The sequence below is a fragment of the Gambusia affinis genome, linkage group LG04, assembly GCF_019740435.1.
Source record: "Gambusia affinis linkage group LG04, SWU_Gaff_1.0, whole genome shotgun sequence".
Classification (NCBI taxonomy): Eukaryota; Metazoa; Chordata; class Actinopteri; order Cyprinodontiformes; family Poeciliidae; genus Gambusia; species Gambusia affinis.
The window spans coordinates 15,277,125-15,302,546 of NC_057871.1; the positions used below are offsets into that span (position 1 = coordinate 15,277,125).

The 25,422-nt window shown below is 40.0% G+C and overlaps 1 protein-coding gene across 1 annotated transcript in view; it reads left to right on the forward strand.

The window, feature by feature from the left end:
• Positions 1-1,652: 1,652 nt before the first annotated feature.
• mxd4 (MAX dimerization protein 4) overlaps positions 1,653-25,422 on the forward strand; it is a 29,472-nt gene continuing 5,702 nt past the window's right edge. Inside the window, exons 1-3 of the mRNA XM_044115763.1 lie at positions 1,653-1,899; positions 2,332-2,431; positions 9,564-9,593. Of these exons, the coding sequence (XP_043971698.1) occupies positions 1,836-1,899; positions 2,332-2,431; positions 9,564-9,593 (194 nt within the window). The 5' untranslated portion in view covers positions 1,653-1,835. The remainder of the gene's footprint in view (positions 1,900-2,331; positions 2,432-9,563; positions 9,594-25,422) is intronic.

Below are 25,422 nucleotides of genomic sequence, written 5' to 3' on the forward strand. Positions count from 1 at the left end.
ACAGCTTCACATATTTTAGGTGGTTCTTCAGTTTGCACATCACTCTTGTTAAACTTGCTGACATCAGCAGAACTCCAAAGCCACACACTAACTTACAACATAACTCAATATTCTATCTTGCTGTATGGGCCCCATGAGGATCTCATGTGTCGCATATTACCAAGAGTACACAACATAAACGGTGTTTGTGGTCCTTGGGGTCTTCATAATTCAGGCTGAGAGTCACTTCCTCATTCTGATGTGTTAGTGTTTTCTTCAAAATGCAGTCCAACAAATATCTGGCTTCTAGCATTGGAAACTGCCTGCCATGCGTATGAAAAACTGACATTTGCAAACCTCTTGAAATTCATAACTCCTCTATTTCTGCAAAACCTCTGACACTTTTCTTTCTATCTTAGCTGGTGATGGATGAGGTAGAATTTTCCACTATCAAATTCAATTTCAAGAGCTGATCTCTGTCACATGATCTCGATTGACACATGGGTCATGAATCATGACTGCAGACCTGACTGGAGGATAAAAAAGTAGCTAACGTAGTAGTAAAAATTTGACTTTTATGAAAGTTTTTTTTTGTTTTGTTTCTTTTTTTGTTTTGTTTTTTACATTTTTGTGAACAATTAAAAGGAAAATGTGACTAAAGCATCAAATTATGACGAAATTTGAATATAGTTATAGACTGTTTGCCTTTTAGTGGCAAAGAGAAATGGCTGTCATGTCATTTTCTCCCCCTAATCAATTTTAAATTAATATCAAGTGGCTTCTGACTATCTGTGAGTTTTCAGTTGGATAATGAATATATATATATATATATATATATATATATATATATATATATATATATATATATATATATATATATATATATATATATATATATATATCAACACCCTGTGAAATGTTTTAGAAAATAGTCCTGCTCTGTTGGCAAAGAGGTTGTGAAAAATATGACAAGGTGGTGGTTACCAATACTGTTACTCCCCCCATGACCCAATTTTTAAAAATGCTTAAATGAAGGTTGAGTCTTATTTTTTCAGGGTACAATTGGCTTTTGTAATAAAGAAAAGACAAAAAAACATAAAAATGTTCTTACAGTACATTCATGCTATCTCATTTATTAAAAGATGAGGCATGAACAAACATATTTAAAGGGAACTGTGTGTTGCAATGGTGCTTTATCTTCACAGCTGGCTCAACTTGGTGTTATGGGCCCAGCTGAAAACTTTCAGAATGACTTGTACAGGAAATAAAGACAAAACATCATCCGTGTGACTGAGTACTTGTCATTCCACACGATATATGACTGAAGTCTAAATGAGGCTTGCTGACTGAACAAATGCCGTTTATTCCACGGCCAAAACACAGAAACCGTACTTCGAGAAGTTGTCTTAGTTTGGGAAACCAAAACAACATCCAAGTTCAACTCTATGAAAAACACCCTCTTTCTCATTAGCCAATCAGACGCTTCGACACAGAGTAGAAAGCCAATGAGCATCGAAAAAGGCGGGCACTAGCGGCTGTTGCTAGGGCACATCGCCAATGACTTCACTCAGTCAAGCCAATGACATCGCACAGAGGACTTTCATTGGCGTAGACGCACCTCAGGGAGGTTTTCTGATTGGATAGCGGTGTAATCAGTTGGTTTCCTGAGTTTAGGTGCTGCTGTTACTGTAGTTTGGAGTCGTCAGGACTCAGAAGTGAACGTAGCAGCGTTTGGGCTCCGCTGAAGAACAGCTTTTATTTTTAAACCTCATTCCATTATTTTATGAATTGTACATTTGTGTAGATAGATATATATTTTTTTCTATTTTTTTAAAGAACACCAAGACCCGGAGAAGATGGAACTGAATTCTCTTTTAATTTTGCTGGAGGCTGCAGAATATTTGGAGAGACGAGACAGAGGTATTTAAAGCTGAAGTGTCAGGCATTTATTTAAAGGAGTTGTTTTGTGACATAATATATTAGCTTCGATGCTTCTGGTTTTTAACACATACCCTGCCTTCAGTGCAGGTATGATGTCACTCGTTTCTCAATGGGACACAGACAAGGCGATGGGTACAAAGTGGACCCAGAAACATGATGTGCTACAGAAAGAATGATATAATCTAATTTAATAGAAATACGACTTGGTATGTCTTGTCGTTTTAATATATGAAAACAGGGTTTAAAACACTTGCATTAAAAATATGCACTCTACCTTGATATAAAAATGTTTGTACTAATGGATTATTTCTTGAAAGGTTTTAGCCATAATAACAATTTCACGTTTTCCTGTATTGACTGGCTAACAGTAAACTAACATTTCAGTTTTTATTGTTTTATGTGTGTCCACAGAGGCAGAACATGGTTATGCGTCTGTTTTACCCTACAGCAGTGACTTTTCCCGAAAGAAAACGAAAGCCACACCAATTTCCAGAAAAGCTCAGAACAATAGGTAAATATGTAGCAATATGTCTTGCCTGCCATGCCATGTCATTGTAAACTCTAGCGCTGCATAAGCAGCCCTTCTAGTATCTATGTCTGGGTTGGGATCAGTGTGTTTTGGTCTCTCCAATCAACAGTGCCACGCGTACACTGTCAACTCTGCTGCCTCTGTCTGTTTCTGTGTTGCCCTCCCCATGCTGAGAGAACCGGAGAGAGAGAAAAACACACGCACACCCGACATGCATTTAACCTTTCGTTTCTGCAGCGTGTCTCACACAGCTTGGCCATGCTTTCGCCTGGGTTAAAATGTGTTTTTCATGCGGCGAGAGTGTTTTGTTTGGTGTGTCTGGTTGCAAAATGAAAGTCCTGCAAAAGAAAAACAGAGAGAGAGAGAGAGAGAGTGACAGAGGGTCGCATTTCAGGAACTGCAGTCCTGCACTTTCTTCCCACACTCTCACACAGAGCACAAGAAGGTTGTTGTCCTCGTGTTTTTTGATTGAACGGTCAGTATTTAAATTATTTTCTTTGGTCAGGTCTCCGCTGAACGACCTCTCCCGCTTAGAAAACACATCCTCAACATATTCTACTGAACTGCACACACAAAAAAATACAGGTTTCAGTTTTGATTCAATTTTACTTTATGATTTCTAAATTGTTAGATAAATGACTGAAGGTTAATACTGAATCCTTTTCTCAGAATAGCTCTGCGTTCCCCATTTTGTGCCAACTTTGCATTGCCTTCCTATTTATTCCCATGTGGGTTTGCATATCACTTTATCTATCTTAGTACTTTTTATAGGGTTATTCTAATTATATATTATATGATATTTTCAATTATGGAAATGCTCAAATGTCATGTGTAATTTAATTTAATTTATTTTTGTATTATTCACTAAGGGCTGTATTATTAGGGAGATTCTGACCCCTAACCACCCCAAAATAATTCTGAGTGACTTCCTGCTAGTAAATATTACCCTATTGGAGTCATACAGCCACATTTCCTTATAGCTGAGCATGAGTAGATTATAGAAGATTATTTTAAACCGATGTTTGTCAGTGTGCACAAATCTCCCAATAGTAATTCATAGTCGGCACAAAATGTCCTGCTGAGATCAGCACTATTTAGTGCATAAAAAAGTTGTGTATCAAGTGACCTAACCTACAGAAATTTGAAAGGACAAAATCATGAACACTCACCCAAAATAACCCTGCCATGATGTTTTATTTAGAATATTTCCTGACCGTAGCAGAATTTAGAAAACTACTTTAAATCATTTGGGTACTCAGAGTGGGTACTCGTTATCTCCCCCAGGAGGAAGCGAATTGGATCATGATTGGCAAAAAGATCCTGTGGAAGTTAATTTCTCTTATTAGAAAATATTTAAATCTGCAAAGTTTTTGAAATGGTGATGGTGTAATGTGACAATCAACCCCTGAGGTCTGATTCAGTTTACATTTGCCAATTCTTTCCCAATACTTTGTACCAAAATGCTCCCATTTCATTCCCACATTTATTCCTGTAAACAACCATTACAGACCCAAATATTTACCAGTTAGATAAATGTATTTCTCTTGGTAGTATTACTGATTGTCTGATTGCCGCATGGATTACTCGACTCTTATGAAATGTAGGAGATTCCGTCCTGTCACAGAATCTCTTACGTTTTGCAACTCTGAGTGAAGTCCAGATGACTTCAAGTAATCTAGTGTCTTTAAATGATCTGTGTGTGTACACAACATCCCTGATATGGGTTCGAATTGACACAAGACTGCAAAAGTACAACATGTAAATTGATCTGAATCCACCTTAAATTATAGGTCATGTACATCTGCAGGTGCCTGCAACCATAACATTTTTAAAATCTTTGTTTAGCTTGACACTGAAAACATACTTATGACTAATTATAAGCAGGTGATATTTTACCGGCAGGATATAACACTCTGGACACTTCACTGAACATCACCACATTTGTACTAGATAGCTATTTACAGAGTATAAATGTTATAACCATTTATACAGGAAATGAAGGACGAAAGCAGTGTGCTGCTGATGGTCACCCAGTGTGAGACTCATACTGATAGCAGAACATGTTAAACCTTTTTGGTCAAAGTAAAGAAAAAGTGAGGCAGTGTAGGTTTTAATAAAAAAAAAAAAAAGTTTCTTTTGACCAGTTTTTTTTTTCCAGCTTTGTCGTAACTGGGTTGGAAATCCTTTACATGCCGGAGTGTCATCAGTGGTGCCCAACGTCCCATCTCCATTTTTAAATATAAATAATTTGTTTCTCACTAAATAATCATCCAGTGAAAATGTAAGAATGACTTAAAGGTTCGTAAAATAGTGCTTGCATCAACGTATGACATTTTTGACATACAAGTTGTCGAAAAGCCTCCTTAGTCCTGGCCCTGCTACGACCCGGCTTTGGTTCTCGGGTTAATCAAATCTGGATTTATAATTTTAAAAAAAAAGGTTCATTACTGCTGGATGCATGCTGCAAAAATCTTAAATTCCTCTTTTTACATGCTGACAAACAAACTTTTACATGTGACAAACCACAGCCTATTTGAAATGAAACTTGAGTCATTGATCGGGTAATAAATCTTTTAAGCTCGTGTTGCTAAATACAGAGTAGTCACACCAGGTTGAGCTTCCCTTCCTTTATGTCTGCATAGTGTATTGCATCATGTGGATACACACCCTCAATAGGAGACTAATCTGGATTTTCTTTGTAACTATATGCATTTTTTTGAGACTTATTTGAACCTGGTGTGTAATTGTGTATTTAATTGATCTTTAACTATACCTGTTAGTCTGGATAAGTTGTGACTGTCTAAAGGAATTTGTATGATTGATGTTTTTGTTTGTACGATTAAATGCTGATTAAGATAAAAAAAAAAAAAAAGTTGATTTGTTGAATAGTTAGGAAGTAACTTCACAGTAGCAAACTATGCAATGGGTGATTGGTTGAGGTTAAGAGCCAATATTTGGTTTTACGTTTTGTAAAATTAAAACGATACTTCAAGTTCATCCAGTTCCGACCGCATTCTGTTGATCTTACTAGGAAATACATCCTTTCAATAAACGGGTGAATGATGAAAAGGGAGTGCGGATGTGTGTGCTGGGTGTGGTGGCCCACACGCATACCTGTGGAACGAACCCACGCCCACTGAGTTTGAGGACCAATTTTCACTCCATCTTAATGTGACGGCCCTTAATTAAAACTCTCCTGCGTTGTTTTGATGCATGGGCTGGACCTTCAAGTTGGTGGGTGGACCTGAAGAAAATGTAACATTAATCAGGTCTAAAAGAATTTAAAAAGACGGTCGACTTGGCAGAGTTACGGGTGTAATATTTCACATGTACATATAGCAAGAGGCAGTCTCCACTGATGATCTTTTAAATTAACGCTGTGTTTTGGCTTTTACTAGTTGCTGTTTCACTGAGACTCCTCTGTATTGCGCTGACATATGAATAGTCACATAAAAAAGAGCTTTATTTTCAGCCTTGAATTCCTTCCTGTGAGTAGGGAAATGTTCAGGGGATGGCCTTTGCTTTGTTACTTCCTTCTAAAAACTGATATACGGCATCATTGGTTTTGCATGCCAGACACCGTGCTTTTACATAACATGCAAAAATGTGTGGTTTAACCTGTGGGTAGGAGCATTCCCTTCCTCCTCGCGATTTCCTGCTCGGGCCTCGTGCTTTGACTGGGACATTCTCCTCCACTTTTGTACATCTTTCAATAACACAACTTCCTCCGTGCTGGGAGCGAAGCTCTTTGTCTGCCTTCTTAGATCTGCAGCGGTGTGACATCCTGTGCTCCTTCTGGGATGATGTTGTGCAGACTGGTCAGCCGTAACCCTTTCAGCACGTCTTGTTGTTGCGGTACAGCTGTGGGAAACCACTGCTTTCGTGAGCTCGGTGGGGGGAGAGGGGGAGCTCTAGGGTGGTGGAAAGTCTGAAAAGGCCTTGTTGTCAGTCTGGCCCCTTTTGTTGTTGCTGTTTTTGTTTTTGTTGCCACGGTATCCATGACGCCCTCATGAACGGAGGGCCTGTTTCGGTTGCCCTCCCGGCTGCCTGCGTGTCATAACGGGGGGAGTCTCTCCTCGGAATAGCCCATACGCCGAGGAATTCTGCAGCGTCTGAAGCCTCCAGACGTCTGAGAGCGTTTTGTTTTTTTTTTGTTCCGGGTCCTTCGGCGCTGATCAGCCATCATGCAGAAACAGCAGCAGTGCGTGCAGCGTGCATGGGGTGTCACAGATCCCTCGCTCTGTGAGGAACAGCTCAGCTGAGCTCTCCCGGCATCTTATCTTTGCAGCTATTGGCCGTAATTGAAAAACACATTTTAAATTTGAAGCTCTGCTTTTAGAATGGTACTTAAAAGTTTTGAACTTCGCATATTTCTGTCATGAAGCTAGGTAGAAAGCTCTCCGGCTACACTAAATTGTTCCAGCTTCGTAAAGCGGTAGCAGTAAAAATTGGTGAGAATTTGCAGTCAGCAGGGGTGTGACCCTCTGCTGCAGCTGGACGTCTCTCCTTGTAAATGCCAATCAGTTTTCCACTTCAGCTGCAAGGCAAGCAGAACAGCTTCAGTTGTAGCCGTTTACTGCATGTCCTGAAAACTTTTTACTTACTTCATTACTTACTTAGCAACAATTCCCTCATCCAATTTAAGATTTGTTGTCAAAAACCATGTTGTTTGCTTAGGCTCATGTTCCTGTTATATGACCCACTTTCTGTTGATATTCTGTTCAGGGCCAGATGTGCTGCTTTTTTCCTGCCCAGTATGTTCTCATCGTTTGATGTAGCAAATCAGAGCCACAGCATCACATTTTGGCTGCTACGTTTGTAATTTAGAGCCTTTCCTGTGGTGGAACGTGTTTATGACTCCAGGTCAATTTGCAGCTTTGCCAATTCGTACCCATATTTCATAAGTTCACGTGTTTCCCATTTGTTATCTCTATACAAAATATTCCATATCCATTTTCCTAACAATCACATATCAGTTTATTTTTCTGGATAACATGATAACGATAAACAGCCATAAAATGTATAAATCTAAATCCTAATCTCAGTATATTTACCCACTCGATTTTATTTTACACCTTAATTGTATTGACAGTGGGTGTGATGTCAGCTTAAGTTAGTGTACTCTTATGATATCAGATAGGTAATAACAAAAAAAAAAAATCCCCCTAAAACTAGGAGATATTATTTAATGGACTCATAACTATTTTTCCTTACATCTGACTATGGGAAAATTATAGAACGTTCAAAAATTATTGGCTGTCAAAGCAGGTACAAAATCTTCCCAAGGCAAATACAAATTGGCTGATGGTCTGTCAGGAAATTTCCCATGGCAAGCAGCTCCTTTCTTTCCTGGAAAACATAGATTTTCAAATGAATAATAATTTTTCCCATGGCAAGCATCTTTCTTATGGAAAACATAGATTTTCAAATGAATAATAATAATCCATTACACTACAGCTGCCTTGTGAAAAATGTTGTGTGAATGTTTCTATTTGTTCTGGTGTAGTGCAGGTCATTTTGCCCCTTCCATTTCATACCTAGTTCTTCATAGGGGGACATGTATACTATGGACAAAAAAATAGTTTAATATTTTGTGCCATCTACATTTCCAGTGGTTTGAGCCTAAGAAAAACTGTATTGTTCTTCTTCATTTTTATTAAGTACTGCTGTTCTACATATGCTTATATTCAAAACTATTTCTATTGATTTTTGGTTTTGTTTCCAGTTTGGACCAGGAGATGGTAGCTTATGGGACTAATATAGCCATTAAATATAATTTAATTCACATTTAATTTAATTCAGTTGAAAAATGTGATTTAATTCCATTGAAAAATGAGCAGATTAGTGAAAATGACTTTAAATCAATGGTTTTCAAAGAGAATATGAAACATACTCAAGGCGGGACATTTGGCAGAACACATTGTGCCGCTGCATGAGGCTATTTTTCATTCCTGAAAAATGTTGGTACAAAATGACTAAAATAGCAATAGCATGATATGGAATAGGTTTTAAAATTTATGGAGACAAATATTTTTCTGAAGTGCTCCGATTTCTCTTGTATTTAAATTGAATTGTGACTTTTCAAAAAATTTCAAATGACTATTTCTACTGATAGCAGTTCTAATATTCATTACAAAAGACAAAAGCAGAGTAACTGTGAGTGACGTAATGAGTGCATGTAATATTCACTTGAGTCACATATTTCCGTAAGTTTAGAAAATCACTATAAAAAGCCATTTGTCAAGGGGAGTATAAAACTTTTTCAAGGGGAGTGGAAATTGACACGTAGACAACATTGTATTGTACTTTTCAAAGCACAAAATGAAACCAGAAAGTTTTGTTTTCCTTTTTTTGTTTTTCTCAAATAAAGACAGACATATTTTCAAAGTGCTCTGTGTGGTGTTCCCCTAATAGCGGATTTGGTATTATCAACATTAGCCACTGTGAAAAAGGCATTAAGATGCTTAGAGACAAACATGAGTTCCTTTGTGAGGATCCTGAGCATAACAGCTTATTACACACCTTTCTCCGGGGGTTATCTTTGTTGGCTGCCCCCTCCCCGGCAGGTTAACAATGGTCTTGAGTTTCCACCATCTGTACAGAATGTTCCTCACCGAGGATTTGTGTAATACAAACTCCTCATTAACCTTTAACCTTTCCGCCCTGATGATCATCAACAAGCGCTGGAAAGCTCAGGCTTAGATCGACATGTGCTCTTGGAATAATATCTGGTTGACTCTTTACTAGCTGCCTCACCTGAATAAAGTATACATTTTTCTCAGCATCTTATTAAATATTAATACTACCGTAACTTAAAATCTGATGATGCTGTAGGGTCATGCAGAAAGGCTGCTGATTGTTAAAACACACCTGTTGCCATGCCTGAGCATGTTTCTGCTCCTTATTTGTCAAATCTCTTACACTGTACTACAGATTTGTTCACTTTAGAGCCTTTTTTGTTGCATCACATCACTGTGCAATGTAACCTTTCGGATCTTTTTGCATGTGTTTGTTTGACTCATTTAGTCTTTTATTATTACACTGAATCTCATGCTATGTGATGATCTTGGGGTGTTATGATCCTGGCCCTGACGCTCGTCTTTTCTTCTTTCAGATCATCACACAATGAGCTTGAAAAACACAGGTAAGTTGATATCTGACTCTGCAACCCTGTGCATTTTCTTTAAGTCTGTTTGATTGGCGATTTTGTTTCCGAGCTCTGAGGTAGAAATCAGATTTATTCCTCTTAGTGATAATCAACCGGCAATGCAACTCAGATGTAGAGTCTTCCTCCAAGAGTCCATTGTGTCTGAAATTAGATAATGAGATGATTTCAAAGTGCAGCTCGACGCGCATTAGATCTTTCTCCATTTCACAGCAGAAATCCGCAGGCAGACGGGGGGGAATCCTGTCAGAAATGAGATAATCCTGCCAAATTAATGCTGTGAATGGAGGCGGGGAGGATCTGGACCCTTTTTTTTTGTCATTTCTCCAGACTCAGACGTCCACAGATGGCACGCACACTCTCTGATCTGGCTTTTTCCCAGCATGCAACACTCTCAAGCACAAAATTGTTTTTCTTCGGCTTATTTTTGGGAACGGCTCTCACGATTCATGGTGTGGGCACGAGAGACACAGATGACTGTTTTTGCTCTGTTTAGACTTCCATCTTGCTAGGAAGCAAACTCCTTTGAGTTAGAAAAACAAAATAGTGTTTTCCCAGCATTATAGACCGCCTTGCAAAAATGTTCATACATACACATTAAAAACATTATTTTTCATTTTACAACAGCAAACTTGAAAGTATATTGGTGGGATTTAATTTGATAGACTAACAATGAGTACTGTATAATTATTAAGCGAAAGGGAAAGGATAAATGGTTGTCAATATTTTTAAGCAATACAAACTGGTTTTGTGGCATCTATTTTTATTCAACTTCCTTTAATAAATACTTAGATCTTCACACAAGCTTTGCACATTACTTTTCTGCAAAATAGCTCAAACTCAGTCAGATTGGTTGGGGAGAATCTTTGAACATCGATTTTGTCCAAGTCTTGCCAGTGATTCTTAGTAGAATGTAGTTCTTGACTTTGACTGGGCCATTCTATCACCTGCTCCATAGCAGCTCTGACTATATACTGAATGTCTGGGGTTGATTTTCTGCTGTTAAACGACTGTTAGAGTCTTTTGAAGCCTCTAACAGTTTTTTTTTTCTGATATCACTCTATTTAGTTCCATCCACCTTCCAATCACTCTGACCCCACCGGAGGGAAAAAATAAAATAAAAATAATCCCACATCATGATGCAGCCACCACCATGTTTGACCATGACAAGTGTGTGTTTAGGATGATGTGTTGTGTTGTTTTTCAGACACAGATAGATCTCTGCATGTAGGTCAAAAAGTTACATTTTGGTCTCCTCAGGCCTCCTTCCACATTTTTGCTGTGTCACAAGTCTCTTGGCAAACTTTAAAATCGACTATTTGTGCTTTTAATTCCAACAACGGCTTTCTCCTTACACTACACTCCCATTTGTGAACTCATAGTTGCCCTATCAGCAGAAGTTCAGCACGTATGAATACTTTTTCAAGGCATGATAAGAAGATGTAAATTCTTTGGGCTCTTTGATTTCCTGTAAATGCAGCTGGCCTTTTCTTGTGGCTTTCAAGAAACAGCTGATGTGACTGGCAGCATGTGAGCAGTGGCTGAAATGGGCGTGTTTAAGTGCTGACACGCACTGTCAAGGGTTGGGGTTTGCCAGTCACATGTCTGGCAGTGAGTAATACTGTACGTGTGTTGCATGAAGTGAAACAAGTAAGGACATATTCTGCCGTGACCTGCGAGACATAGACGTAGGACCTGGATGATTAGGCCGCAGGGGTTGAGACACAGAAGTTTCCTCATGTCCAATGACGGGTGTGGTTGGTTGTTACCAACAAAGTGATGACCAGCCAAATTGACAAATGCACATGCCAGCAAAGACTTCACTTCCCTTATCATAAGCTTGTTTTTCCCTCTACAAAAGGTAGATAGCCGTAACTATATTTAGTAAACACCTGAGTTCTCTTACAGTTTATCAACATCATGACCTTTATTGGGTACAATATTCTTCAGTTCTATAACACTGACAAATTACCCCGTCAATATGTCGTCATGTGGTTGTTTTTTTTTGTGACTTGTGACTGTTTGCATGGAAATTTTCGGTCTCTGTTTGTAATAATAGGGCCCCATACACTCATCAATGTAATTTTTATTATTTGCAAAGCTATGAGGCGAGTCTTTGTCTGAACATGTGCCCTCAAATTACAAGGTCCGTTGCGCACGTCAGGACCTTGAGACGGTGCAGGTCCTGCACTACATACTTTACCAGTCACATCAGGGTATCCGTGAAAATAATGGTAAAGATTGATGTAATGTTGTTTCTTTTTCTGGCAAATCTTTCCGGCACACAAGCTAGACCCTTGTGAAAAATTAAGAATCAGTTGAATATTTACCAGGTTTTCATTCTATATTTTTTACCTTAAAATAAAAAGACTAAATTAACACTGTTGGTTACATTATATTTTAATTCATACTGCTTACTATTTATATTATTTAATATGTAAAAATGATTTGTCAGTGGTAGGAATAATTTTTTTAATTCTAATTAATGATTAGTTACTTTAATTGTTTTGTTTTAAATATTAATGTGATTCGTGATGGCTTGAAAGTACACAACTGTGCAACTCTCATCCCAGCCCATGACGACATCCACACATATTGTATTAAAATCCACAACAATAAAATATTAGGTAGGGTAACTATTTAAAACCCTTCAAACTCAATGTAAGGCTGGAATAATTGGTAGCGATTGCACACATGAGCTGGAAGACTCCTCCTCTTGTTTTTTATCTGCATTGAACAAAAATGTCATCCCTCTAGTGATACTGCTCTATCAGTGGGGGACTAGTGGTGGATATATACACTGGCAAGCAGTGTATATATATATATATAATCTCACACTTTGCTGTGCCTGAAAATGTCTGCAAATAGTGTGAATAATTGAACTCTGCTATAATTTGTTCTCTCAGTTAGAGTGTCCTTGTTAGCAACATCTGTTTGTTTTTGAGAGGGTTATTATTTGGTCCACTCGTTTAGTGTAGGAACCTACCATTTAACCTCTGTTTATATGTTGTTGTGGCTCTGAACGTGAATTGAACCCTTACCTAGTATCCACAAATCAACTTATTTATACTGTTAAACTGCCAACAGCAGACATATTAGCTACAGTAGCAAAACATTTCTATTTCAGTTCAGCTGGTCTGCAGTTACGAGTTATGACGTAATATTTAAAATATCACACCTAACGTTAGCATAAATATTCAACAATGTTTGTGTTATAACAAGTATGGCAAATGTCTGTGGATAATTAACACTCTAGAATATGGCTAAGTAATACTTAAAACTGATTAACACTAGAGCATATTTTCTCTTTAGTTTAGGGTTTCAGTGTCATTTCATGATATGGGTTTGTTCTAGTAGTCAGACTGTTGTGTTAAAATAAGAGCAATTTTCTAGTCAGTGGTTGCCTAGGTCCTTTCCTTTTTATTCTCACTTCCAACAACTTAAATGAAGTAAAATGAAAATTCTTGGTCTGCTGATTAATTTTGAAACCAAAACTCTTCTGATTGTCTTGTTCAACCAGTTTGAAACATCTTTTTAGACATGCAGTCATGTTAAATCCTCATTAATCCCAGTGTCATAGTCACCTTTCTCTTCCATCATGCCATCAGATGCCTCTTTAGGGAGGGGCTGCTGTTTGAGCCCTGACTCAGTGTCGTTCTGTGGTCAAAGGTTGGGATGTTTTGGTTCACCCTCCAAGACCATGGAGCCATCCGTTAATGTTCACAAGACGGTCTAATTGGCAAATAAATGTGCAGCTTAGATGCCGCGAGGCATATTTTATAGGTGAGGTCTGATTGGACATGCTACTGGAATTTATTATGCCTGATTGGAAGGAAAAAAAATGTTTTACAGTTCTGTTTCCATGAAAGTATTTATGCAAAATCCACAATGCATTCCAAGTTTAACTCTGTCCTTCAAAAAAAAAAAAAAAAAAAAAATCTCCTGGTAGATTTAAATGTATTATGTTTTCAACCAAGAAGTTTGGTTTTGAAATGAGACACGGAGCTCTAGGAATCAAACAGTGTAAAAGGCGTTTCACTGTAGAAAAGCTTCGTTAATCTGGTTGGAATGCCTCCTTGCCATCACCCTAATCTGTAGTTCCTACACAGATTCAAGTCATACCACTTCAAAATGTTAACATTATTTCCAGTTAAAAGATAAATGTTGGTAAAATTAAGAGTCTTTAGATCTAAATCTTACAGAGGTATGAACAACTTAAGTGAATTATTCAAATTTATTTAATACAAAAGAATTTATTAAAGTGTATTAAATCTTAATCCGTCCTAATTGCGCAGTTAACAATAATTATGAGTGATGGCTAATATAAGGTACAGTGGCAATTTATCATTTATATCGTAAATGAAAGAGCTTCTTCCCAAAAATAGACAAGCTTATAGCCATACTCCCAATAGATGTGGGGGAAAAAAAGTCACGTCGCAGATTTTATTGCAATAGTTTACAAACTAAATAAAAGTGCTCGATTCTACATTTCGCTCCGGCATCAGTTTCTCTCACTGCTCTGCTTTGATCTTCTGCTTTTGGGTGTCTATCGCTGCTGCCTTGGCAGGCATTCAGGAGGCACCCTGCATATATTTGTGTCTCGTTATCAGACAGAGTTGTCTGCTGGGCGGGGGCTGGAGTCCCACTGGGTCATCTGTCCCCGACGTAGCCTGCTTATCTGCAGCAGCCCGACTTTAGCCACGGTAGCTCCATTTAGACGGCCTCTGTTGGGGTTCTGCCTTTCCTTATGCTTTCTGCCCCTCTACCAGAGCTGCAGAACTTCAGCTTGAGTTTATCGAGAAACCGATTGGTCCTGTGTGGTTGGTATCCTCTGGCATTGCTTCCTTCCTCTTTCTGTCTTCAACTGCTCTCGATGACGTCTGTGACGGCTTTGTCATGCCACACGTTTCCCTTTCGAGCAACGCCGAGAAGTTACTCAGCCTTCCCTTTCTCACATGCCACCTGTTCACGGGAACTCTAAACTCAGTAAAATATTGCTGCGCATTTGAGCTTCCACTTCTCTTAAACAAGGGAGGGATTTTCTCTCCTATTTTTACCGCCACTGCTCCTTTTTCTTTATCAGGTGCTCTGGTTTTTGACATAATTGAGATCACCAGATTTAGTTTTCCCTAAATATTGTTTTCTTACTTCTCCGTGCTGCAGTGCAGGCAATATGCTGGAGCGCAGATTGAATCCTGTTTTAAATTCACGCACACTTCAGGAGCAAGCAGGCCATTTGTCAGCCTAATCTTCTCGCTAATTAAATTTACTCCTCCACTATCCTCTACTCCTGGCTGAGATGAATGACTTTTTCCCCTCGAAAAGCTCCTCTGTGTGCCTATAGGGCAGTCAGCTGCTCCCCGCTGAGCCATTTGAATTATACCCATGTTCGAAAGAAAAGCCATCCCATGCAATCCCCTCTTGTTTCTTCACCCCTTTGCTTTCTCCATCTTTACCCCAGAGACCACATCTGGTTTTTCTGTTATCTTGACTTCCCTTCCCCTCTCCACCTCCTTGTTCTGGCTCTCCGATTCTGCTTGCTGAAAGTGTTTGAGTCAGCAGAACCCGAGGCAGGGCAAAGTTGTAGGACGACCTGCCGCTCACAGAACCCCTTGATGAGTCTCTCTATTCTGACCTGCTAGTTCTTTTGTTTTATTTTACACCATAAGGTGCAAAAATCACTTTAAAAACTGTCTTCTGTGTTGTTGATTAGCAGTTTCAACAGCGAGGAAAGTTTCTTTCCTCCCTCCAGGTTTGATAAAATGTGATGTGTGCACACTCACGTGATAGCATGTTTAATTTACTTCCCCCTCTGCCACAGTGTCAGTTAAATTCCTCCTGTGCATGCCGGTCTAGAGTCCTAGATCTTACACAAGCCGCTAATATAATGAATGATGACCATGGACACAGTCACATTCATTACAGTCACAGTGCTCAAAGCTTGAGCTGCAATAACAAGACTGAATGCTGCTGTTGTACTGCAGTGCATCAAGCCTGTCACGCATAAAAGCAGAAATATGACCGGACCAATTGCATAAAGACAAATTCTGTTTTCTAATCTCAAAATGAAAAAAACAAATTACTCGTTTTAGACTGGAGGATCTCACCTTACATGTGTAGAAATTTTAAATTCTTAATTATGCATAACTTTTGACAATGCAATTTTTCTCCATAAAGACATCAATAAACTGTTACACAGCGCTCAGGTAGAAAGTATTTTTATTTTTTACGGGTATGAAATAAAAGTAAATTAGGACAAATTGGTAACATGTAGAAACAAATTTGTGAATTTGTGCCACATAATTGATCCAGAGTGCTACAAATCTTTAGATGTTTTTTAAATTTATCACACTTTTTTTTGTTGTTTTGTTTATGCAGACACTCGCATAGAAACACCTAGAATAGGAGAATACGAGTGCTTCAGACCTACATTTAGCGAAGAATGTTCCTCCTTTGCTTTTCATCTGGTGCTGCAGGGTGTCCTCTAGCAAAACCTCTAATTATTAGCTCACAACATCTGATGCTTACAAGAGAAGCCATGCTGGACGCAGTCTTAATGTCCGTACAGTTAGGTGCACTGGTGCTCGGGTCTATGTTGGAGTCTAAACATACTCCAAGGAGGAAGCTTACAAATTTGAATGACGCAGCTTTAAGACGGTTTCCCTAATTAAGCGCTATGTTTAGATGTTTCTTAAACAAAGCAAGATTTTGTTTGGATGCTTTAAAAAGGGTAAGATGAGAAATGTTTGCTGCTCCAACCTTTCATACTTTGATCCAAACCACATGCACCTGAAAAGGAAACTGTTTGTCGAGACGTTCTCGAGTACGGCAGAAGGAGTGGAATGAGAAGCACACACACACACACGCGCGCGCACACACACACACACTGGTTGACTTCTACAGTATGTGTGTTGTCAAGCAGGCAACCTGAAATTTAGGTCAGCGGAGCATGCAACACATATGCTGGAATGTGGAGTTAAGTAACAGAGGCTGAATTTATGGGGGAGACTCGGCGGATGGCTTGGGGAGCTCAAAACTCCACAGAGTTCTGCAGCTGCATTCACTGCAGCTCGTTTCAATTCTTCTAGCAAGAAAGCAGTCACACGTGACTACATGCTACACTACCTACATGGAGGGTTTTTTTATTATTATTATTATTATTATTATTATTATTATTATTATTTTAAAAATAATTTCTGCTACGTTTTAGTGAGCCAATGTGAGACTTTTTAAAAACACCTTTTAATGAGCCTCATGATTTAAACTTAAAAGCTACACAAAACAATGTCCCTAGCTAACCTAACTCATTAATATCTAAAATGGAGCATTAGAGAATGTTAAAAGAGTATTTGCATTGAAATCTGCCAAGCAGACCTAAAGTAGAGCAGGTTCAGGAGGTGAAGGCCTGTGCTTTGTAATTTTGTCCGAGCTTAAAATATCATCCAATCTCCTCAGCCAGAACTACAACAAATACTTTAATGACTTTTTAAGTTCATGCAATGATCTTGTTTCAAGGTTTCAGTTCTGCATAAACCACAAAGCATTCAAAAAACTTTATAGAAAAAAAAAATTGACTCCTGAAGCACTAAATTGGCCTGACTCCGGTTAACTATCTAACTTTCTCAGTCAGCAAGGAGCCAGAAATCTGATGTCATGCCACCACTATCTTGTTTGTTAAATATTGACTGAGATCACTATAAAAGCTCGCTATAATAAGGGTTTGATGTGTTTATTGCGCTCCGGGAACTTGTTTCTGCTGGTCCATGCAAACTGCGCAGATGTGCTTTTCGGCACACGCAGCAGAAGACGGGTAACGTTCAGGTCTGTCATTTGGCATCGCCCTGAAAGGGCTCCGAGATGCACAAAGGGTAAACCGCGCCTCCACGTTCGCGCTCTCACGCGCTCACCTCTTTAAAATCCAGTTCACATGTGTTTTTCTGTTAACACCACTGTAAGCTGGCTGCTCTGTGGAAGGGATTTTGCAATGATCCGTACACACACACGAGGGGATCGTTTCAGTACACTACAACAATCAAATGAATCCAATTACTCGGCATTCCCGAGCACGCCCTGTGGAAATTCCTGTTTGTTGCGTGGTAGTTTTACTACGATGCATCAGCCACACACAAATGCTACTATTTTGTGAACTTTAATCGCACTTAACGCGTGCTGAAGCCTTTCTGAAGAGTTTTGCTATAAAAACGGAGACAATGTTCAGGTTTCTGTTCACAGAATATGCGTGTGTGAGAGTCGGGTCATGTGAGGGTGAGTGAGAGCCACGTTCCAGCAGCCACGAACTGGGTCGAGGGGGAACCTGGATCTGTCTGCCTCACCTTGGTAGCTGTCACCGCTCTCAATGGGCGTGGCGTCTTCGATGACAGAAAACAAACACGGCTCGTCCCAGACGACTGACATTTCATATTGTGGTGATAAAAGCCTCTCGTGTCTCGGGGTGTGTGCGCCTTCCGTATCGCTGACGTGGTGAACCAACCCTCCGGTTTCATATGAACTGCTGCAGTAACTTCTGTTAGGTCTCGCCTTCCCGAGACGGCACTCCGGCTTTGTGTTGAATGTAAACATGTCTTTGGCGGGCCCGGAGGGTGACAGGCAGACTAATGAAGGGCTGCTGAAGGATTGCGTGTGTCGTTTCCTCGGCAGGGCCCCTGGGCAGGGTCCCTTGCTGACCCTCCAACCTTCCCTCCCATCTGCCTCGTTCTCCTCAGGAACCTGCCAGCCAGATGTAGAGGCGCTCTGCTGGCAGCTTTACATTCCAGGGTGTTTCACTGTGGCGATCCAAACTCACGCAACGCCTCTCGCTGGGGAGACACGCTGTAAAGGGAGCAGGCACAAAATATTTACCGAGGGTTGTTCCTCTTTACGTTTAATTTTGCTCTTTTCGTTGCATTAAAGTGAGTAAAACTGCTGTTTTAGAAAGCAGAAAATTCTCTCCTAGAATTATAACATAACTCCCGGGGTCAGCTAAGTAATGTCATTAGGAGCTCAAAGAGGGAACGTTTCATTTTCTACCTGTGTGACAAAGATAAACAGTGTTTCGTTGTGACCTTTCAAAAACAGGACTTGGATACTTATTTTAAAATTGTCCTGTCAGATGCAAGCACACACTGCTTACAGCTACTACGGTTTCACAACTATTTAAATTTTTCATCTTGTTGCTCCTAAACGTCACAGAGAACCTAATTAAAATCGTAATAATCTATATGCAGTTAGAAGACGTTACATCACGTTGTGCCTGTTGTTTAAATGCTGATCATTTTACGGGGAGTTTCACCATCTCATACCGACCATTCCTTCCCACTACACTTGAAGTTTTGCTGCTGGGTCCTTTTGAGACCCAGTCAAAGCATCATTTCGTATGCTGATGTCTTACAGGCTCTGGCAAAAACAACCCCTGAGCTGGACGTTCTAATGTATCGTCCTCTTTAACTTTAGCGGAGATCAGAGCGTGCCAACTCTAGCAGTTGCAAGAAAAACCGCAGTGGAGATTCTGACGACATCTGACCTCCGTTCTGCAGGCTTGGCTCTGTGCCAGATGTGCCACTCTGTCGTGCATGCATGGGAAAAGGAATGCATGGCTTTAAGTTCATTAAACAGCTCAGTGAGTGACGGGTGAAGACTTGCTGTTTGCACTAGTTTGCCTTCTCAGGCCCTATAGCTCTTTGTGGGGGGACACAAAGGCGTCCTGGGACACTCTACATCCAGGAGGACGTGCGTTTGCGTGTGTGTGTGTGTGTGTGTGTGTGAGCAGCAGCTACCTCTTTTCTAACTAGCTCTATAAGTGCATCTATATAAATTGGCATGTTGCTGAAAGTTCTCTTTAGCAACAAAGCCAGTTGTTTGCGCGAGCAGGTCTTAGATAAAAAAAAAAAAAACAACAACAAAAAAACAAGATCTGAACTCAGCAAAACTGAAGTGTGCATCAGCAGTTTAAATAACTTTTTTCACTTTAAGCAGTGTGTCATTTTTGAGTTGCTTTTTTCCTCCCTGAAGTCTTGGCTTTGTTTTGGCACCCAGTCCCTGATGGGGAGGGGGAGTGAAGACCAGAGGTTAAACACAAATCCTCCCGTGGTACTCAGCTCGTGAAAACAGTCAGGTGGTGATTTCTCTGCAAGCGCCACGACTTCTCACTGTTACCATGCTGCTGTTACACTTCTTTTCTGTTAACCCTTTGGGGCCCCTTCAGTCTGTTCTCCACTTGGCTCCCTTAGACATAAAAAATACTAGTATAAATATTTTCCTGTATTTGCCAATTGATCGAGCCAGATAATTCTACTCAGTTTGTTGTATTTAGTTTTCTTCAGTAAAAGTTTTTTTTTTTTTTTTTTTTTGCTCAAGCCCGTACATGCTAATTAGTAAGTACATAAAAAATACATAAAAAAATATCAGCACCATTTGGACAGAATAAATTGTTAAATTTTAACTTTGCAATGTCCATGACATTGTGTTCAGAATAATCGTTATTTTCCAAGTTTGTGCACATAATCAGAGGATTTGACTTCAATTTCACTTTGTGAAATACACCTTATTTAAACCAGGGTAAAAAATTATGAAATAAGTCTACGGTATATTCTAAACAAAGGAGTTGTACTTGTGAAAATAGGATTATTTGGTTGTTTAATGATTGTATTGATTCCCAGCAGATAAGTAAACATGGAAATCAAATTCTAGTGAATCAGTCAATAGCTCAAATAATGCCAGAAAGATGCAGGTTACTTGATTTAGTTTAACGCACATTTGAACAACTTAAAGAAAATGTAATTCCTTTTGCATCGGCACAGCTTTAGCTTTGCTCAAACACAGTAAACACAACATTTCCCAGGAGAGTCAGATTGAAAACAGGGTGAGTTTTGTGTATTGTCTCTGTCACACAATAAAACTCTTTGAGTTTTCACTTCTCTGAACTCGTAACTGGCCCTAACTAACTGCCTCATGCTGTGTTTTTTTATTTTTTTTTATCAAAAAGCATCCTGATCTGAACCCAAATTGGAAAATTTGTTGTGACACAAAACGACACAGCTCAGATGGTGAAAACTCTCAGGGACACGGCGATCACGTTCATCAGATGCTGTTTCTGACGATCTGATAAACATCGCGTGACTTCGGCTCAGGAATAACAAACAACGAGTGAGCGAGGGTCCCGGTCCCCGCCGCAAATCACTGTTGCTCTCTTGAGGAAAAACACGGCGCGTCTCGTGACGGGGAGCACATGCTGCTTCGAAGGGAGCTGACAGAGACACAATGCTGGGCTGAGCGAGATCCTGTCCTGTTGATATGCATCAGGAACACAACGCTCTCCTTAAACAAAGATGTTCCCAACACAGACTGGAGTGCATTTGTCAGCGTGTAAAGCTGGAAACATTGTGGAAGTCTAAAGCTATTTTCTATAATTCCCAACCTTTTTGTGAAGTCAAAGATTACAGCAATCTTCTCAACTCATCAGGGTGAATGAATTATAACAGATACCTCATTTGCTGTTTCATAATAAATTGGGGAATTTATCTTAAACCTTTTTTTTTTTTTTTTTTTTTTTTTGCTTCTCGCATGCAGACATATAAAAATAGCACATGCCAGTCCATAGTTACTTTACATCTTCCTTAAATTTAGCTTTTAATAAGCCTGTAAGGCAATAAATCAGAGAATACAAGGGGTTTAGGATGCAAACTTTATTATGTAGAGGGTTTAAAAGAGAGGATTACACATGTTGTAACAGTGATACAGACCTTTGCAGAAATACTTTTACTTCCCTAACATTTCCACTAGGGGTGCACCGATTGCAGGTTTTGATTTTGGCCGCCAATTATTTTTATTGACTACCTCTGTCGGGAATTATAAGGTCACTCTACGCCTACAGTGTCCCAGTCTTTCAGACTCATGGAAGCACTCGCTGCTCGCTGTAACTGCAGTACGGTTGCTGCTTGTCGCCAAACTCTTCCAATAACAGAGAACGTGACTGTATTTGCAGCAATAGTTACTTCTTTTTTCCTAAGGGTTTGAAAAAATCGCTAAAAATATTGACAAATTTGCTAATTTAGCAAGAGCGGTGTGATTGTTGTTAACTGTGTACGTGCAGACGTGACCTGGTGGGCGGGTCTGTTGGTCATCCGGGAGAAGGAAGCTGGTCATGCCGAGGACATTTAGATTGAGTCAGCCTTACACCTCAACTTCTGTATATTTGTGCTTCTTCCCAACACTTGATTGTAAGGAGAGTAGAAAAACATGAACATGATCGGCTTCTATGTTTTGTGATATTTAGCGTCAGGTTGTCTCTAGTGAGCGTCATGTCAAATGTGCGTATCAGACAAAATCAGGAAAGATCAGATTTGAATATTTATGCGAAGCAGCTATGGAATGAACATCCTGTTGCAAGAAAATAAAAAATAAAAATCTGATCACAAAATATTGCAGTTAAAAAGGCAGAAATGAAATTTGCTTTAACAAGGTGATTGTTTGCCAAAGAGGAAACAATAATTATCATGTCTCAGCATGGTGTTCAGTGAAAGACAGAAATAAGTGTCAGATCTATTATACCTTAGCTCCTTAGAGTACTGTTCTATTATAAAATTGCATAAAAGCACATTAATGAGTTAGGATGGCCTAACCAAAGCCCAGTTCTCGGTCCTGTGCTACAAATTGCTGCCTATCAAATTGAGTGGAGCGTTAGTTATTTTGGGGGATAAATTCCAGTCTGTAGATGTGTAAAGCTGCTAGAGACGAACCCCCAAAGGTGGATTGTGGGGAGAAGCCCCACAAGTGGGACACATACATGCTAACTCAATACAGAAAGTCTCCAGGCCAGGACCTTCGAGCTGCAGCACACCACACTTTTCAGATTTTTATTTGCGAAAACTTTTGAGAAGGTACGATTTTTCTTTCACTTCACAACTCTGCACTACGTTTGTTGGCCACAATTAAATCCACTAAAGTTTGTTGTCACGTGACGAAATCTGACAACATTTCCGAGGTTTTGATGCTTTTTCAAGTACGGAGAGCAAATCATTGGCGCAGGAATGAAAACCAAAGTTTTCTACACGGGGAGTTGGATCGCCAGGCACGCTATTTGGGGGGGAACCGCCTTGTTTTTATTATTTTATCACAAGAGAAGCTGAGACTGAGGTAGGGGTCCATGATGGTTGGCTCAAATTACCCTTTGGAGGATGCCTGGTGCAGCTGAGCACACTGCGCTGAAAGAGCCCTTCTTTTCAACCCCAGAAAAAGTCGTCCACCAACTCAGACCCAGCTCCTGTTCCCAAAAAAAAAAAAAACACCCTTCTGCTGCAGACCCCCTGCTCCTTCCTGCCTGCTTCCCCTGGCTGCAGACCAAGCGCTTCATGTGGCTGGACTGGAGCGGGTCGGGGATGGCCCCCCGCCCCTGACCTCAGAGGACACTTGTTTTCCAGTGGGATTAAGGGCGTGTTGGTATTGGCAGGGTGGAGCAGGGAGTTGAAGGGGTTCGGTCCGAGTTTTTTTTTTTTTTTTTTTTTCCCCAGGAGCAAGGGTTTGTGGGGATTAAAAGAGCTGGAGCACTTTCACATGCCCTCTTTCGTGGAACACCTCCATACACCTGCAGACAGAAAGGACTCGTTCATATTTCCGACACATTAAAGCTCTAACCAGATCCCTCAGAAATAAACACGTCCCTCTCATTCAGGAAGTTTATTATGTTGCGGGTCCTGTGGAAAATGCAGGTGACGCCCTTCCTGAAAGGAAGAGAAGACGTTCTGCACTGGCGACGTGGCTGTAATTGCTGAGGCTTCGTGCTTCAACTCGCCCCAGTGCGCTTTTTTGCTCTGATTAGGTTTATTGTGATGGCCAGAGCAGATCTCGCATTGCTAGGAGTTTGTTTACCGTTCAGCCAAAGGAGCTGGAGAGACAGAAGGGGACGGAGAGCCCAGAACAAAGAAACTGTACACGGACCTTCTTGACTAACGGAGGGTTGAAAGGCTTTCATGAAGAAATCTGAATGAACCCAGAACAGAGAGAGGGGGCACGCCGCCTCAGTCGACGTTGTAAATCATATACAGTGTCAAGAGAAAAAAGAGCTCCTCTTGCACACACAGATTAACTCTGATTTGTCCTCGCTATCACCTAAATAAACATCCCGACGGTGCATCCAGAGAGCCGTTTACCCAGGGGTACTGGGTTGTTGGCCTGCAGGGCTTTGGACTGGATGCTGAGATTTCTAGGGTCACAATCTACATCTTGGATCAGCATTAAACTCACTAGAACAGATGTTCATCATATCATTGACGCCATTTTGGTCAACAGTGCTTTCCCACATTTTCCCTGCGACTTTGCTAGCTGTTATTCGAGCAGGTTTGACATTTCGGTGTGTTTTGAAGACGGGTGACACCACCGTGAGGAAAACCGAAAGACTCTGTACCAAGTTGAATGAAACAGAAAATAAAAGCTGTCATACTGAGACTGTGTGGGTGTTGACGAGAGTCTTGCATCCTGGTCCACCTGTTCCTCGTTGATACGATCAGCCACAAGAAACAATAAATTCGTTTTATCTGTCAGTTTTGTCATACTCGCACTGTTGTTTAAACGTTAACTGATCGTTTTTCTGAGAGTAGGTGGGTGGGGTGAGTGCTGCTCATAGTTTTGACTGTAGGTGGTTTTGAGGTTTTGCTGGTTTGTCTGTTTATGAGACATTTAAGGATCGCCAGCGTACATTAGTCGCATTCCCCATCACTGCCTCTTCTATCTGTAGTGACTTTGCCCTCAGTGGTTATGTTTAACTAGCAGACTGGAAGATTTACTCTTATTTAGATTAAGGGAGGAGGAATTAATTGCTGTCTGTTTTAGGAAAACAAAGTAAATACAAATGTTTTCTTAAAAAAAAAAAAAAAAAAAAGTACCTCGATAGTTTACATGAAAAAAGCCAAAGAAAATCATGCAAGTAGTTGTACGATATTCTTATGATGTGGCTAAAAATATTAGCATGACTAAAGGTTGTTTGTAACCCTGATTTTCTTTATCATTATTGGCAAAAATATCAAATAAACATGTGGTAAATTCAACTCCGTTGATGTGTTCAGCAATAGGAAAACGCACAGTTGCAATATTATTGTTCAATATCAGTTTTCAATGCTAATCATGACTGAACCCACTTCTTTCTCTGTCTTCACTGCTTCCATGTCATCACAGTGTCCACACCTCTCTGTTAGCTTTAGCATCTACGTTTTCCATCAGGCATGAGCATCAAGTGCAGCCAAAGTCCATCGGACTGACTGGATCAGTTTTGCTGTGCGGCGCTTTATCAGTCACGTATAACGGCCCGTCACATCACATGTTGTGTCCAAGCAGTGTTTTGTGTTTGCGATACAGCGCACGTTAATATTGCAGTGACAATTGCTATTCAATATATTTATCGAGTCATTTATTTTATTTCAGGATAAGTTAATTCTGGAAACCATCTCAAGCTAAAATGCAAGACACTGGAAATAAAAAAAAATAAAAAAGATATTATGTAAATATAGTATATTTAACTAACTGGACAAAAAGAATCTAAAACTGCTGATTGCTGTTCTTAAGCAAACTTTTTGAGCTTTAAAACCAGTGCTACCACTGAGACTCCAGTCCAGCTGAGGCACTGAAAAGATCTCGCCTTCCAACTCAAATTGTTCTCCATCACTGCTCGCGTTTTCCAGCACAAGATCGGGCCGTGACGGTCAGAGCACACATGGAGCAACGTTTGCTTCTGCAGCTTTGAGGACGATCCTCTCTACCTGCGTGTGTCTGCGTGGGTTTGCGTGTTTGTGCGTGGGTGCGCTCATGGTTCTTGGCAGGT